Raw genomic sequence first — 16,847 nt, 5'->3', positions numbered from 1 at the left:
GCTATTTGGCACTGCGCTACTTTACCTGGCAATTGTGCGGTCATGCGACGCTGTACCCTAACAAAATGCATATCGTTTTTTCACACAAATAGAGCTATCTCTTGGTGGCATTTGATCCCTGCTGGTGTTTATTTGAATTTTTTTTATTATATAAATGAAAAAAAACTGAAAATTTTGGGGAAAAATATATTTTTTTACTTTCCGCGATAAAACCAGGGCATTTTTTCAGTGGGAACGAGGTTCCAGCACCTCCAGCACTGAATGTATGTAATGGCAAGGGGTGCTGGAAGATCTGTTAATGCTGGCTGCTGGGTATTCTATTGTTGCTGGAGAGTATCTATTGTTGCTGGTGGGAGGGCTTATTTTGTTGGGGGGAGTCATTTGTTTTTGGAAGGGATCTACTATTGAGTTAGGGGTCTATTGTTGCTGGCTGCTGGAGAGTCTATTGATGCTGGCTGCTGGGAATTCTGTTGCTGCCAGGGGTCTATTGTTGCTGGGGGTAGAATCTACTGTTGCTGGGGGAGAGGTTATTTTGCTGGGGAGGGGGTCAATTGTTTCTGGAAGGGAATCTACTGTTGAGGGGGGGTCTACTGTTGCTGGCGGCTGAGGGTCTTTTGTTGCTGGAAGGCATCTATTTTGTGTGGCTGTCTATAGTTGCTGGAAAGATCTGTTGATGCTGGTGTGGGATCTATTGTTTCTGGGGGGAATCATTTCTTGCTGGAAGGGATCTACTGTTGAGTTAGGGGTCTATTGTTGCTGGCTGCTGGAAAGTCTATTCTTGCTGGCTGCTGGGAAATCTGTTGCTGCCAAGGGTCTATTGTTGCTGGGGGAGGGGTTATTTTGCGGGGGGGGGGCTCAATTGTTGCTGGAATGGATCTACTGTTGAGGAGGGTCTACTGTTGCTGGCTGCTGAGGGTCTATTGTTGCTGGAAGGCATCTACTTTTTCTGGGAGAGTCATTTCTTGCTGGTAGGGATCTACTGTTGCATTAGAGGTCTATTGTTGCTGGCTGCTGGAGAGTCTATTGATGCTGGCTGCTGCGAAATCTGTTGCTACCAGGGTCTATTGTTGCTGGGGGGATGAGTTCTTTTGCTGGGGGGGTCAATTGTTGCTGGAAGGGATCTAATGTTGAGGGGGTCTGCTGTTGCTAGCTGCTGGGGGTCTATTATTGGTGGAAGGCATCTGTTTTTTGCGGCTGTCTATTGTTGCTGGTGTGGGATCTATTGTTTCTGTGAGGAGTCATTTGTTTTTGGAAGGGATCTACTGTTGGGTTAGGGGTCTATTGTTGCTGGCTGCTGGAGAGTCTATTGATGCTGGCTGCTGGGAAATCTGTTTCTGCCAGGGGTCTATTGTTGCAGTGGGGATCTATTGTTGAGGGGGGTCTACTGTTGCTGGATGCTGGGGGTCTATTGTTGCTGGAAGGCATCTGTTTTGTGCGGCTGTCTATTATTGCTGGTGTTGGATCTATTGTTTATTGGGGGGGATTCATTTGTTTCTGGAAGGAATCTACTGTTGAGTTAGGGGTCCATTGTTGCTGGCTGTTGGAGAGTCTATTGATGCTGGCCGCTGGGAAATCTGTTTCTGCCAGGCGTCTATTGTTGCAGTGGAGGATCTATTGTTGCAGTGGGGAGGTGTTATTTTGCTGGAGGGGGGGCAATTTTTGCTGGAAGGGATCTACTATTAAGGGGGTTCTACTGTTGCTGTATGCCGGGGGTCCATTGTTGCTGAAAGGCATCTATTTTGTACGTCTGTCTATTGTTGCTGGAAAGATCTGTTGTTGCTGGTGTAGGATCTATTGTTGCTGAGGGGGAGAAGTCATTTGTTGCCGGTAAGGATCTACTGTTGCATTAGGGGTCTATTGTTTCTGGCTGCTGGAGAGTCTAGAGATGTTGGCTGCTGGGAAATCTGTTTCTGCCAGGGGTCTATTGTTGCAATGGGGGATCTATTGTTGCTGGGGGATAGGTTATTTTGCTGGATGGGGCAATTGTTGCTGGAAGGGATCTACTGTTGAGGGGGGTCTACTGTTTCTGGCTGCTGAGGGTCTATTGTTGTACGGTTGTCAACTGGAAAGATCTGTTGTTGCTGGGGGAGTCATTTGTTGCAGGAAAGGATCTACTGTTCAGTTAGAGGTCTATTGTTGCTGGCTGCTGGGAAATCTGTCTCTGCTAGGGGTCTATTGTTGCAGTGGGGGATCTGTTGTTGCTGGGGGAGAGGTTATTTTGCTGGAAGGGATCTACTGTTGATGTGGGTCTATGTTTGCTAGCTGCTGGGGGTCTGTTGCTGCTGGAAGGCATCTGTTTCGTGTGGCTGTCTATTGTTGCTGGAAAGATCTGTTGTTGCTGGAGTAGGATCTATTGTTGCTGGGAGAGTCATTTCTTGCTGGTAGGGATCTAATGTTGAGTTATGGGTCTACTGTTGCTGGCTGCTGGGAAATCTGTTGCTGCCAGGGGTCTATTGTTGCTGTGGGTGGCATCTATTGTTTGCTGGGGGGAGGGGAGAATTTGCTGGGGGAGGTAAATTGTTGCTGGAAGGGATCTATTGTTGAGGGGCTACTGTTGCTGGCTACTGGGCATGTCTTGTTGCTGAAAGGCATCCATTTTATGTGGCTGTCTATTGCTGCTGGAGAGATCTATTGTTGCTGGTGTGGGATCTATTGTTGCGGGGTCGAGTGTTGTTGGAAGGGATCTACTGTTGAGTCAGGGGGTCCATTCCTGCTTTGCAAGGAAACAAAAACCAGGACAGGACAAAGCCCTGTGTTGTTTACAATCGGCGGTTCAATGGCCATCAATCATTGGCTGGGACCCACTGATCGGCTTGTGCTGTAACTAATCAGAGCGCAGCTGGGGCGGGACGCATGTGGTCGCACGTGCCCACTACCCAGAAGAGCCGGATCACACATTAGATACATGATCCGGCACAGGGAGGCGGCTTTGCTGCTGTACTCCTACACGAGACGGTTGGCAAGAGGTTAACATGCGCGAGGCTCAGTGCGGCAAAATACTACAAGAGATACTTTGCCGGATTTGCGGCGTGGTTTCTTTTTTTTTTTTTTACACAAACAATGTAGCTGCTGACAGATAATCACCAGTGCCTGGAGTCCAGCACTGTCTTCCACAGCTGGTTGCAAGTTCCCGGTGCCGCCATCTTGGATATGGGAGCCAGCTCACCACTGCCACCAGCCCACATGGTGCTCTGTGATTGGTTCTGCTGCCTCCTGGGACATGTCACCTGTGGCAAGAGAGGGCAGGTCAAGCGGCATCGTAGTCACCTAATCGAGGATTGGATTGCAGTAGTGGAAGCAAGTACTTGCTCCCCCCCTTTCCACCAACAGCACCAGCACCAAAAAAACTGTTTCAGCATGGGGAGAGGGAGTGAACCAGCACCGCCAGTACTTTACTTATTACATAGTTAGTCTGGATGAAAAAAGACAAAAGTCCATCCACTTTAACCATTAAAAAAAAAAATATAATCCTACATCCACAGTTTATCCAGAGGAAGGCAAAAAACCCAGCAAAGCACGATCCAATTTGTTCCTGCAGGGAAAAATATTCCTTCCTGATCCCCCGAGAGGCAATCAGATATTCCCTGGATCAACTTTACCAGTTATATTCTGTGTATCCAAGAAAGATTCCAGGACTTTCCTACAGCAATCCACTGAGCTGGCCAGAACCAACTCTTGAGGGAGTCTATTCCACATTTTCAGAGCTCTTACTGTGAAGAAACCTTTCCGTGTTTGGAGATTACATTTCTTTTCCTCCAGACGTAAAGAACGCCCCCTTGTCCTCTGTGATGACCTCAGGGTGAATAACTCTACATTGAGTTCACTATATGAACCACTGATGTATTTATACATGGAGATCATATCCCCCCTTATGTATTATACACGGAGATCATATCCCCCCTTATGTATTATACATGGAGATCATATCCCCCTTATGTATTATACATGGTGATCATATCCCCCTTATGTATTATACATGGTGATCATATCCCCCTTATGTATTATACATGGTGATCATATCCCCCTTATGTATTATACATGGAGATCATATCCCCCCTTATGTATTATACATGGAGATCATATCCCCCCTTATGTATTGTACATGGAGATCATATCCCCCCTTATGTATTATACATGGAGATCATATCCCCCTTATGTATTATACATGGAGATCATATCCCCCCTTATGTATTGTACATGAAGATCATATCCCCCCTTATGTATTGTACATGAAGATCATATCCCCCCTTATGTATTGTACATGGTGATCATATCCCCCCTTATGTATTGTACATGGTGATCATATCCCCCCTTATGTATTGTACATGGTGATCATATCCCCCCTTATGTATCGTACATGGTGATCATATCCCCCCTTATGTATCGTACATGGAGATCATATCCCCCCTTATGTATCGTACATGGAGATCATATCCCCCCTTATGTATCATACATGGAGATCATATCCCCCCTTATGTATCATACATGGAGATCATATCCCCCCTTATGTATCATACATGGAGATCATATCCCCCCTTATGTATCATACATGGAGATCATATCCCCCTTATGTATCATACATGGAGATCATATCCCCCCTTATGTATCATACATGGAGATCATATCCCCCCTTATGTATTATACATGGAGATCATACCCCCCTTATGTATTATACATGGAGATCATATCCCCCCTTATGTATTATACATGGAGATCATATCCCCCTTATGTATTATACATGGAGATCATACCCCCCTTATGTATTATACATGGAGATCATATCCCCCCTTATGTATTATACATGGAGATCATATCCCCCCTTATGTATTATACATGGAAATCATATCCCCCTTATGTATTATACATGGAGATCATATCCCCCCTTATGTATTATACATGGAGATCATATCCCCCCTTATGTATTATACATGGAGATCATATCCCCCCTTATGTATTATACATGGAGATAATATCCCTCCTTAATCTCCTCTTCTCAAGAGAGAATAAATTCAGTGCGTTGTGCTGTTGGTGGAAAATGAGGGACATAAATCTAAAGCAGAGTATTAACATCACATCTTCTGTGAAAATTGGCAAACGAAGTGCAGCTTTATCTCTGTTACATCAGGCTTATGGTGAGCATTCTATGAAGAAATCAAGTGTTTTCGAATGGCGTAGGCTGTTTAAAGAGGGGCGGGAGGATGTCCACGATGACCCATGAAGTGGGCAGCCAAAAAAAAGCAAAGGAGGGATACAAATGTGGAAAATGAATAAGTTACAGGAATCTTTCTGAAGGAAAAGACCAGAATTCTAGCCTGAAAAATGAATTCTTCACCACGACAATGCTCCAGCATACGGTGCAAAGTGTTTAGAAGTTCCTGGCTCAGAAATCTGTTCCGAAACAAGACCAACCCCCTTATTCACCTAACTTAGCACCCTGCGACTTTTGACTGTTTACATAGTAAAAAAATGCCTTAAAAAGGTCACAGATTTGATGACATTCCGGACACCCAGCGCGCTTCCACAAAGATACTGTAAATCGTCCTGGAAATCAAATTGCAGGAATGTTTCTGTCGTCTAGAAAAGTGAGTCGCTTCTGGAAGAAAAGAAATGTAATCTCCAAGCACAGAAAGGTTTCTTCACAGTAAGAGCTGTGAGAATGTGGAATAGACTCCCTCAAGAGTTGGTTGTGGCCAGCTCAGTGGATTGCTGTAGGAAAGTCCTGGATTCTTTCTTGGATACACAGAATATAACTGGATATAACATTTATAGGTAAAGTTGATCCAGGGAATATCCGATTGCCTCTCGGGGGATCAGGAAGGAATTTTTTCCCTGCAGGAGCAAATTGGATCATGCTTTGCTGGGTTTTTTTGCCTTCCTCTGGATCAACTGTGGGTGTAGGATTATAACTTTTTTTTTTTTTTTTTTAATGGTTGAACTGGATGGACTTTTGTCCTTTTTCAGCCAGGCTAACTATGTGACCTACCAGCATGTCTTTAGAGTGCGAGAGGAAACCGGAGTACCCGGAGGAAACTCACCCAGGCACAGGGAGAACATGCAAACTCCAGGCAGGTGGTGCCATGGTTGGGACTTGAACCGATGATTTTTTTATTTTGATGGTTGAACTGGATGGACTTTTGTCTTTTTTTAGCTAGACTAACTAACTATATGACCTACCAGCATGTCTTTGGAGTGTGGGAGGAAACCGGAGTACCTGGAGGAAACTCACCCAGGCACAGGGAGAACATGTAAACTCCAGGCAGGTGGTGCCGTGGTTAGGACTTGAACTGATGATTTTTTTTTTTTTATGGTTGAACTGGATGGACTTTTGTCTTTTTTTCAGCCAGACTAACTATGTAGCTTCACAAGGGGACTAGTTTGAAGCAACAACAGCTTCAACTGCATAGGTAAGCCAACTTTTTTTTTTTCTACAGTCCATTCCGGGAATCAAATTGTCACACCTCGTATTTTTGTTCCATGAATAACACAGGACTGAAGTTTGATAGTTTTCTAAATGAATCTTTAATTACATTAAAACGAGGATTACAATGATCAAATTTTCATCATTCAGGACGGAAACAAACAAAAAAAAAGTTATTGAAAGATGGATTATAGATCTAATGAAGAGAAGCAACGCATGGGACAATTTTCTTGCAATTAGAATGAGCTTTCAACGTCACAAATGAATTAAGGGTCAGAAGAAACGTACCATCAATAGCTTTGATGGGGGTGTCTGTAGTCTGCGCCATCGTTTTTGCCATTCAAAGCTGGCAACAATTGCTAGAAAATTGGCCAAGTGTAGAGCCAGCTTTACTGATGGTAGGGGAAGCGGGATATTCTGCCATGCTGACACGTAGCAAATTTAACCAGATTTTGATACTGGAGAAGAGGAACTTACTGACAACGGTCCGAATGCTTACATGGTATGGTCCAAGGTTGCGGTAATCCGATCATTTTTGTTCATAGTGACCATCAGCCCTAAAAGATACCAGCAGATTTCCTAAACTCCTTGACAGGAAAAGCAAAACCAGAGCTGGAGGCAAATTCAAAATGCAAATCCCTATTTACAGAAGTCAACGCAGTCATTATCCAGTCTGATAGAGGCAGTAGGGTGGCCACTGCTATTGTTCCTGGAAAAAGGGAAGACAGCAAACGTATTAACCTCTCTAGCGGTCTGTGCTCAAAGCGGTACATTTTTTTTGCATTGAAATAGGTTGGGTTTTTTTTATTGTTGGCCTGTAATTTTTAGGAATAACTCACTGAAATCTGTCCGAATAAGAGTCTAGTAAACATGATAAAATTTGAAACACGAAATCATAAATTATAATTTAAAAAAATAATCATAAAAAATAATAATATACTAATAAATTCAATTCAATAATATAATCAAACCAAAAACACTGAAATGTGAAATATAGCGCCAAGTTCGCACATCACTGAGCAAAGTCGCAGAATCGTTTTTAGTGTCTGATGACGAATTTCCCCACAAATCATTATCACTCAATTCTGCAAGTGGTTCTAATTTACTATCACTGTTCTCTAGCCGGTCTAAAACCGCTTTTGACCTAAAGGGACGCTTTTTGGACGCCATGGACGTTTCTCAGTTTCCAGGCAGTAAAAATGCAGGCAGGGCACAGGACAAAGGACTCGGGACAAAATGTATGTGAAATGGTTTAATACAGTAATGTTTTACTATGTGATTTTAGTGAATGTCACTTTTAACATTTTAAAATTTCCTGCCAGTTCCGTCCCCCGTACATCATGACATCGCAGGGAACGGAACCCGGAAGACAGATGCTGGCATCTGCCGGAGGACATTGCTGGGGACGCTACAGGAGGGACATCGCGGGAGCGCAGGACAAGGTAAGTGCAGAAGAGATCCTGGAGCGACGCTGCAGGGTATTCCCGAGTGTAGCTCGGGGTTACCGCTTGTGGTGCTGAAACTTTACCCCGAGCTACACTCGGGAATACCGCCAGGGGGGTTAAAGTTCATTGCTAGTTGCTACCTTTCGGTGGGACACATATTGCATCAAAGGAACAAGGGGTGTTCAGGTCAAACCTGGACTTTTAATTTGACAGGTTCAAACAGGGATACTAGCGTGGGGGTACTACATGTAGTAGTACGTGGCAAGGGTGTCCTATTACTGATAGGCGGCGCTAGACCATAGACCCGTTAATCAAGATGGCAGACAACAGTGTTAGTGCATGCATGAAACAGCTTTTGGGGATGAAGTTCCTTCTGTAAAACCCGCGGATATCTACAGAAGACTTCAAGCATGATACGGTGATGAGACTCCCAGCTGCAGTAAGACATTTGAATGGTGGAAACGTTTCAAAGGTGGCCGTATGTCCATCAGTGACCATTGCGGCCATGGTGGTTCCCAGCCCACAGCAGTCATTCCTGTGAACATTCAGCGCATGGAACACTTGATCCTGGATAATCGACACATAATCTGTCGTGAAATTGCACAAGAGACAAAGCTTTCTGTTGGAGCAGCAAACACAATCAATCACAAACATTTGCCATGCTGAAAAGTTAGCGCACGTTGGGTACCAACACAACTTTCCGCTTTTGACCGGCACAGAAGAGCTGAAGTCTGCACTGTGATGGAGTGTTTTTGGAGGGAAGGTGTCACTAAGGGCGTCCTGTTTCTCCAGGACAATACAGAAGACTTCAAGCATGATACGGTGATGAGACACTCAGTCGCAGTAAGACAGTTGAACGGTGGAAACGTTTCAAAGATGGCCGTATGTCCATCAGTGACCATCCCGGCCATGGTGGTTCCCAGCCCACAAGTCATTCCTGTGAACATTCAGTGCATGGAACACCTGAGATCCTGGATAATCAACACATAACCTGTCGTGAAATCGCCCAAGAGACAAAGCTTTCTGTTGGAGCAGCAAACACAATCATTCATGAACATTTGCATTGTTGAAAAGTTAGCGAACGTTGGGTACCACTTTTGACCGGCACAGAAGAGCTGAAGTCTTCACTGCGTTGGAGCGTTTTGGGAGGGAAGGCGTCACTAAGGGCGTCCTGTTTCTCTAGGACAATGCATGCATGAGCTCATAGTGCTCACCACACTATGTGCACATTACAGCAACTTGGCTGGGAGGTATTGCCATATCTCCCCTGGAGCCTGGACCCCTAAAAGAGTTCCTTGAAGGTCAGCATTTCAGCACAGATGGTGAAGTGAAGCCAGCTGTCCTAGGGTGGTTCAGATGTACTGACAAATCCATCTATGCTGACGCTTTCCAGGCATTAGTTACTGTAAATGCTGGGATAAGTGTATAACTGTAGTAGGGGAGTATGTTGAAAAAAAAAATGCAGTTTCCACTCCTTGAAATTTGTTCTTTTATTATATAAACTCAGAAGTCCCAGTTTGATTTGAACACCCTTCGTGTATGTGTTAAGTGCAAAAATTACCTGTTGATTAGGTCAAAAAGTTGCGGCTGCCCTGTGCACACTTCCTGTTTTATCACAAGGAGTCTAATTGGCCATCTTAGTTCTTGTCTTGGACTAGAGAATAATTGTTGTTTATGTTGTAGAGATGATGAGAGTGGGAGGGATTGAGTAGTTGTGAGCACTTAGCCCTCAACAGGAACTTAGGAGCTGAAAGCATCTCTAATAGATCAACAGGAATGTTTCTGCAGTTGCAAGGCCTTCAAAAGGAACACAGGGAAAGGTACATGTATTGCAGAGAAGTACTTCATATGTTTTTTTTCTCCCAACATGCATTTTGTAAGCAGGCCAGCTAGCAGTGCTAAAACAGACCTTAATCCAGGAGAGACCTTCTTACAGGTAGCATGGCTGAATTCAGCAGTGCATAGCCTCTAAATAGCACCATAGGCTTGGATCAATTCCAAAGAACAAACCAATTTAGACCAGTGGTTCTACAACCCAACAAGTGAGAGATTCTGGAACTTGGGTACAATATATGGCCAAACATATGAGAAACCTCATCTCACATGAGCTTGTTGGTCATCCCATTTCAAAATCAAGCACACAGCCATGTAATCTACACTGACAAACAATACCATCCAGAGACATTATAGACCAGCCATTCTCAGCCAGGGTTCTGAAGAACTCTACGGTTCCTCCAGAGGTTGTTAGGAGTTCCATGAGCTGCAGCTGATTGACTTCCTATCTAATAGTGCCTCCATGGATCTGGGTGCAAAGCCAGTGGCATGATACCAAAGCTATTTTAAGCTGCATGTAAGGGTGGTATTCTGACCACCGCCGTACGAGGCCTGCTTAACACTGTGCTCCAGTAAGTCAGGTTTAGCAGGGGTTCCCCGAGACCTGATTATTTCAAGGGTTCCTTTGGGTAAAAATGGTTGAGAAAGGCCGTTTTAGACATTTGTGCCCTTTGCTGTACCTCCATAAAGACACCATTCTTCAGTATAGTGTTGAGGATGAGGAACTCGAGTGACCTGCCCAGAATCCCAACCCAACCTGAGCCCTACTGAACATCTTTGGGATGAACTGAAATGTTGAACACGAGCCAGATCTTCTCGTTACATATCAGTACCTGATCTCCCCAATGCTCTAATGGCTAAATGGGCTCAAATTTCCATAGACACTCAAAAATCTTTTGGAAGGCCCTCCAAGAACAGTGCAGACTGTTATAGCCACAAACGTCTAATATAGGTGTCATTTTCAAGTGTCTAAAACAATTGGCCTCTTGGTGCATCTTCAGCTACACTTCTGTGGCTTCTTTGTACAGCTTCTGAAACCAAAGAAAGATTAATTCTGGTAAAAGTTAAACCAGATATTTTTTAGAGCTTGACTACTGCTTAGATGCTGTTGGATAGTCTCATGCTTGCACCCAACCTTCTCCTATCAACGTTGTCTACTTTTGGAGAAGCCTTTTCCTTATGACCCTATATCAGGGGTCTCCAAACTATGGTCTTCTAGGTGTTGAGGAACCGTAAGTCCCATGAGGTCTTGCAAGACTCTGACAGCCACAGGCAAGACTCCCAGAGGCATGATGGGACTTATAATACTTCAACAGCTGGAGGGCCACAGTCAAGAGAACAAAAAAAACCCATACGCAAGCACTCAAGTCCGTGCGCCTCCCAGGATCACAGTAACCAACACTTGTTGGGGTGCAGCCCTCTAAAGATTGGGAATCTTGAAAATATTGGAAGAAAGCAAAGAAGGGGCGCACTCTCCTCGTGTATTACTTTTATCAAGGTAATGCATGAGGAGAGTGCGCCCCTTCTTTGCTTTCTTCTAGCTGGAGGGCCATAGTTTGGAGATCTCTGCCCTAGATTATTGCTTGGGGATCCTAGCTCAGGCTGTTGGTGTCCTGTAGGATGGATTCCATTGAAACAGTGAGTGCAGGCTGGGGGTGGGTTCGTCAAGACTCAGAGCATGCAACCAAAAGAAGAGGAGGTTTCCCGACTGCTGCACATCTCACCTGGCCATGTCGTGGACAAGTAAAAGCAGCCTCAGCTCAGTCCATCAAGGCCGTATCCTACAGGACACGAACAGTCTGAGCTAGGATCCAAAAGCAATAATCTAATCTAATCATAAGGAAAAGGGTCCTCTCATTTTTCTTCCAGCTTTTTCCTTTAGCTCAAACCTTACCACCCCTACTGGTATTGTTACCATGGAAGCATGTGAACGCATCTGCTCATCAGCCAGCGGCTCACCCAAACCTCTTAAGGATCTGTTGGGTTCCATCACAACCTCCTTGTGTTGACTCTAGCTATTCGGGGAACTGGCACATAGCTGGCACACCACACTGTATAGGAGACCAGCCAGTTCCACAATGATATAAACTCCTGCCCTAACCTACTGCTGCTTTGCCAGCATCTACTCCCAAAAGACCCCACCCCCCAAAAAAAAATCCTTCAGAAGGCAGCATTTTAAATCGGTTCTAAAGGTACAAGGTTTTTTACCATAATGCATTCTATGCATTGAGGTAAAATACCTTCTGCAAGCAGCTCCCGCTCCCCCCCATACTTACCTGAGCCTACGCAGAGGCTCTCCTTCTACTCACTGGACAGAGAGGCAGCAGCAGGAGTTATTGGCTCCTGCTGCTGTCAATCACAGCCAGTGAGGAGGGATTGGGTGGCCGAGACACAATGGACATGCAGAGCTGGCTCGAGAGCAAGCACACACACGAGTGCCCCTATAGCAAGCAGTGTGATATAGGGGCACTCGGTAGGGGGGAGCCATGATCACCGCAGGGGACCCGAGAAGAGGAGATTCGGGGCTGCTCTGTGCAAAACAATTACACAGAGCAGGTAAGTATTACATGAATCACTTTAGGAACTGCAGAGGAAAAGCAAGCCTGCATGGGTGGGTCTGTAGTGTCCTTCCGTTTTTCAAAGTAGGCATCTTGCTTGCTAACAGACACTATTCTATTCTTTTCTGTTTCAGAAAAAGGACTGCTTTTATTCATGTTCCAGATCCAGTCTAATGTTCATTGGCTACCAAGCTGGCTACAAGCACAGAGGCCAAAAAAATTAAAAACACACAGGCGATCAAATACCACCGAAAGAAAGCTCAATTCGTGGGGAAAAAAATAATGTAAATTTAATTTAGGGGCAGCGTTGCATGACTGCGCAATTGTCAGTTAAAGTAACAGCGCCGTAACGCACAAAATGGCCTGGTCAGGAAGGGGGGGGGGGGGGTAAATCCTCTGGAGGGCAAGTGGTTAATAGCAAAAAGTCAAAAATGTTGGGCTTTTTTCTCAAAATTGTCGGTCTTTTTTTTTTTAATAGTGCAAAAAAAAAGGAACAGGCGATCAAATACCACTGAAAGAATGCTCTATTCGTGGAAAAAAAAAAGGACGTACATTTCATTTGAGTGCAGCGTTACATGACTGTGCAACTGTCAGTTAACGAAACGCAGAGCCATAAGGCAAAAAATGACCTGGTCAGGAAGGGGGGGGATCCTCTGGAGGGCAAGGGGTTAGCCTACCTGTGCTGCTGGTCAGAAGTATTTTCGTCTCACATAGAAGAAAAATATATTTTAAAAATATTCTTCCCAAATATATTGACATATATTTGAAATAGTACAATTTTGGCGGTATTCAATAAAATTATATATATATTTATCACTCAACACTACACAAAATATATGAAAAATATTTTTAAAAATACATTTCAAATATACTGTATGTCTTTAAAAATACAAAACTACATTTTCGGAATGCATTTACAAATATATGCTAAAATTACTTTTTTTGTATGTTAAAAAAAAATAAAAAAATTTGAAAAATGTAGTTTTGTATATTTAAAGACATACAGTATATTTGAAACGTATTTTTAAAAATATTTTTCATATATTTTGTGTATAGTGTGCTGAGTGATAAATATATTATTTTACTGAATATGGCCAAAATTGTAGTATTTTAAATATATTTATCACTCAACAGACTCAACACAAAATATATGAAAAATATTTTTTAAAATACGTTTCAAATATACTGTCAGTCTTTAAAAATACAAAACTACATTTTTGGAATGCATTTACAAATATATGTAAAAATATATGTTAAAATGATTTTTTTTTTAACATACCAAAAAAGTCATTTTAACATATATTTGTAAATGCATTCCGAAAATGTAGTTTTGTATTTTTAAAGACATACAGTATATTTGAAATTAATTTCTAAAAATATTTTTCATATACCTTGTACTAAAAACCCATGAGAGAGAGAGAGGGGGAGAGAGAGAGGGAGAGACATTATATATATATATATATATATATATATATATATCACTATCTATCTATATATGTGTGTATATATAGATATATATATATATATATCTATATCTCTATATATATATATATATATATATATATATATATATATATAGATATTTTTTATTGAAATATTTTCAAATATATGTCAATATGTTTGGGAAGAATATTTTTCAAATATATTTTTCTTCCATATGGGCAGGAGCCATCAGCCTCTTCAATTTCTGAGTACAGTCTCAACATACAAATTTTGTTCACTATTTTTTTTTTTTACACCCTTTTTGAGCAACCCATTGACAAATGAAACGTTTATTGTGCATATCATAAAATAATCAATATTCGATTTCCTAAAATGCAATACTGTTTGTGTTGCGTCCATGGAGCTACCAATTGGCCAGAGCAGAAAGTGTTCACCTGCCGCCAGCGAACGGTCCACGTGAGAATCAAAGAAGCGGCGCTCTCTTCACATCAGGCCCGGTTATAACAGAAATATGGACCTTGTGCCATGACACTGCAGCCCCTAAACAAGGACCAAATGGTTGCTCAACTTCCGCCTCCTGAAACTGGAACCTCTTGTCCTTTGTGGGAACTAAGATGGGACATAAGGGAGAACTTATGGGAAAACTGTTTTTCACACTGAGGACATGAATATGGGAGTTCACCGGCGTGGGCCTTCACATGTCTAACCATGGCCGACTTACTGGCGAAACCTCTCCCGCACTCTGAGCAGGAAAACGGGCGGTCCCCAGAGTGGACTCGCTCATGCTTCACCAGATCGGACTTGTTGGTAAAGCCTTTATCGCACTCGGAGCAGGAATACGGCCGATGACCGGTGTGGAGTCTCTCGTGCCTAATCAAAGCCGAGCGATTCGCAAAATCTCGTCCGCACTCGGAGCAGGAGTAGGGGCGGTCGCCTGTGTGGACTCTCTGGTGCTCTTTCAGGTGCGACCTCCGTTTGAAGCCTCTCCCGCACTCGGAGCACAGGTGCGGTTTCACGCCCGTGTGGCCTCTTTGGTGTTGGACCAGATTGGCTCGGTGAGAAAAAGACTTCCCACATTCTGGACAGGAGAACGGCCTCTCCCCGGTGTGGCTCTTCTGGTGCCTCAAAAGGCCCGACTTTGAAAAAAAACATTTCCCACACTCTTCACAAGAGTAAGGCTTCTCTCCCGTGTGAGATCTCATGTGGGCGATCAGCTGTCCTCTTTGGATAAAACGCTTGCCGCATTCAGAGCAGGAGAACGGCTTGTCCGGCCGGTGAGTGAGTTCATGGAGGTCAAGAACAGACTTCTGCCTGAAACACCTCCCGCACACGGTACAGGAATACGGCCGCTCTCCAGTGTGAACTCGTTTATGTATGGTCAGGGTCCTCCTCCAAGAGAAACACTTACCACAGTCAGGACATGAATAGGACTTTATCCCCGTGTGGATTTTTTCGTGCATGATTAGGTAGGACTTGCAAGAGAAACATTTCCCACACTTTGAACAGGAATATGGTCTCTCCCTTGCGATAGATCTTTGGCGCGAGTTACGTTCAGTTTTCTTCGTTAAACATTCAGCGCACGGGGATGCTTCACACCCAGCATGAGCAACAGTGTGGGGGTGATTGTGATCGGATGACGGGTCTGCGCTGTGAATTGCTGGATCAACCTTTACGATAATGGGGCTTCCTTCCGAAGAATCGGATGTGACATCATTCTCCTCCACCTCACCATCTGGAGAGATCATTCGCTGGGATCTCACATTGTTCTTCTTGCGTCTTCCATCTTAAAAAAAAAACAAATAAATAAATGTAGAAATATAATAAATAACCGCTTTCCTGCCACCCTATAACAGAAATAATGCTACATGGCGGCAGGGCTGCGCAAAATCACGTATATATACACACACATGTGATTTCGCATTTCCAGGTAGGGGGCGCGCACGCCCTACCTGCGCCGCCAGTGCCAGCCTCAGCTGTTGATCACCGGGTCCAGGCCGGTGATTCCCCACCGGCACCCAACGATTGCCGAGTATCACTGACAGGGAGAGACCTGTATGTAAAACAATACAGTTCTCTCCCATCAGCTGCTGCATGCTGCTTTGTATGGCTCTGCATAACAGTGTGCTTACAGTGAAACACCCAGCACACAGTTAACCTTTTGATTGCCCCAGATGTGAACCCCTTCCTGCCCAGTGTCATTAGTACAGTGTCAGTGCTTTTTATTAGCACCGATCACTGTATTGGTGTCACTGGGGATGTCAGCGGCAGTTAGTCAGCCCCCCCCCCCAGTGTCAGAATGCCCACAATAAGTCACTGGTCGCCGTGTGTGTGTGTGTGTATATATGTATATATATATATATATATATAAACAAACAATTCCAGTATACAGTTAGGTCCATATATATTTGCCAAAACATACTCAATCTATATTTATATAATGGATATGGGTTGAAAGTGCACACTCTCAGGTGTAATTTGAGGGTATGTGCATCCAAATTGCAGGAAGGGTTTAGGAATTACAGCTCCTAAGAGTAGCCATACCCCCTTTTTCAAGGGACCAAAAGTAATTGGACAATTGAATATAATCATAAATAAAATGTTCATTTGTAATATTTTGTTGAGAATCCTTTACTGGCAATGTCTGCCTGAAGTTTGGAACCTATGGACATGACCAAAGACTGGGTTTCCTCCTTTCTGGTGCTTTGCCTGAAGTCTGGAACCCATGGACATGACCAAAGACTGGGTTTCCTCCTTTCTGATGCTTTGCCTGAAGTCTGGAACCCATGGACATCACTAAAGACTGGGTTTCCTCCTTTCTGGTGCTTTGCCTGAAGCCTGGAACCCATAGGCATTACCAAAGACTGGGTTTCCTCCTTTCTGATGCTTTGCCTGAAGTCTGGAACCCATGGACATTACCAAAGACTGGGTTTCCTCCTTTCTGATGCTTTGCCTGAATCCTGGAACCCATAGACATGACCAAAGACTGGGTTTCCTCCTTTCTGATACTTTTCCTGAAGCCTGGAACCCATGGACATTACCAAAGACTGGGTTTCCTCCTTTCTGTTGCTTTGCCTGAAGTCTGGAACCCATGGACATGACCAAAGACTGGGTTTCCTCCTTTCTGATACTTTTCCTGAAACCTGGAGCCCA

The 16,847-nt window shown here is 43.8% G+C and overlaps 1 protein-coding gene across 3 annotated transcripts in view; it reads right to left on the bottom strand.

The window, feature by feature from the left end:
- Nucleotides 1-14,010: 14,010 nt before the first annotated feature.
- Nucleotides 14,011-16,847, bottom strand: part of LOC149466154 (uncharacterized) — a 13,732-nt gene continuing 10,895 nt past the window's right edge. For all 3 annotated transcript variants that reach the window (XM_089672779.1, XM_089672780.1, XM_089672781.1), the window contains one exon: nt 14,011-15,480. In XM_089672779.1, the coding sequence (XP_089528905.1) occupies nt 14,261-15,480 (1,220 nt within the window). In that variant the 3' untranslated portion in view covers nt 14,011-14,260. The remainder of the gene's footprint in view (nt 15,481-16,847) is intronic.

This window comes from Staurois parvus, unplaced genomic scaffold (assembly GCF_062004578.1).
Source record: "Staurois parvus isolate SC_StPar_1 unplaced genomic scaffold, SC_StPar_1.0 ptg000132l, whole genome shotgun sequence".
Lineage (NCBI taxonomy): Eukaryota > Metazoa > Chordata > Amphibia > Anura > Ranidae > Staurois > Staurois parvus.
The sequence above is the reverse complement of the archived record's forward strand: the minus strand, read 5'-3'. Positions and strand labels throughout refer to the sequence as shown.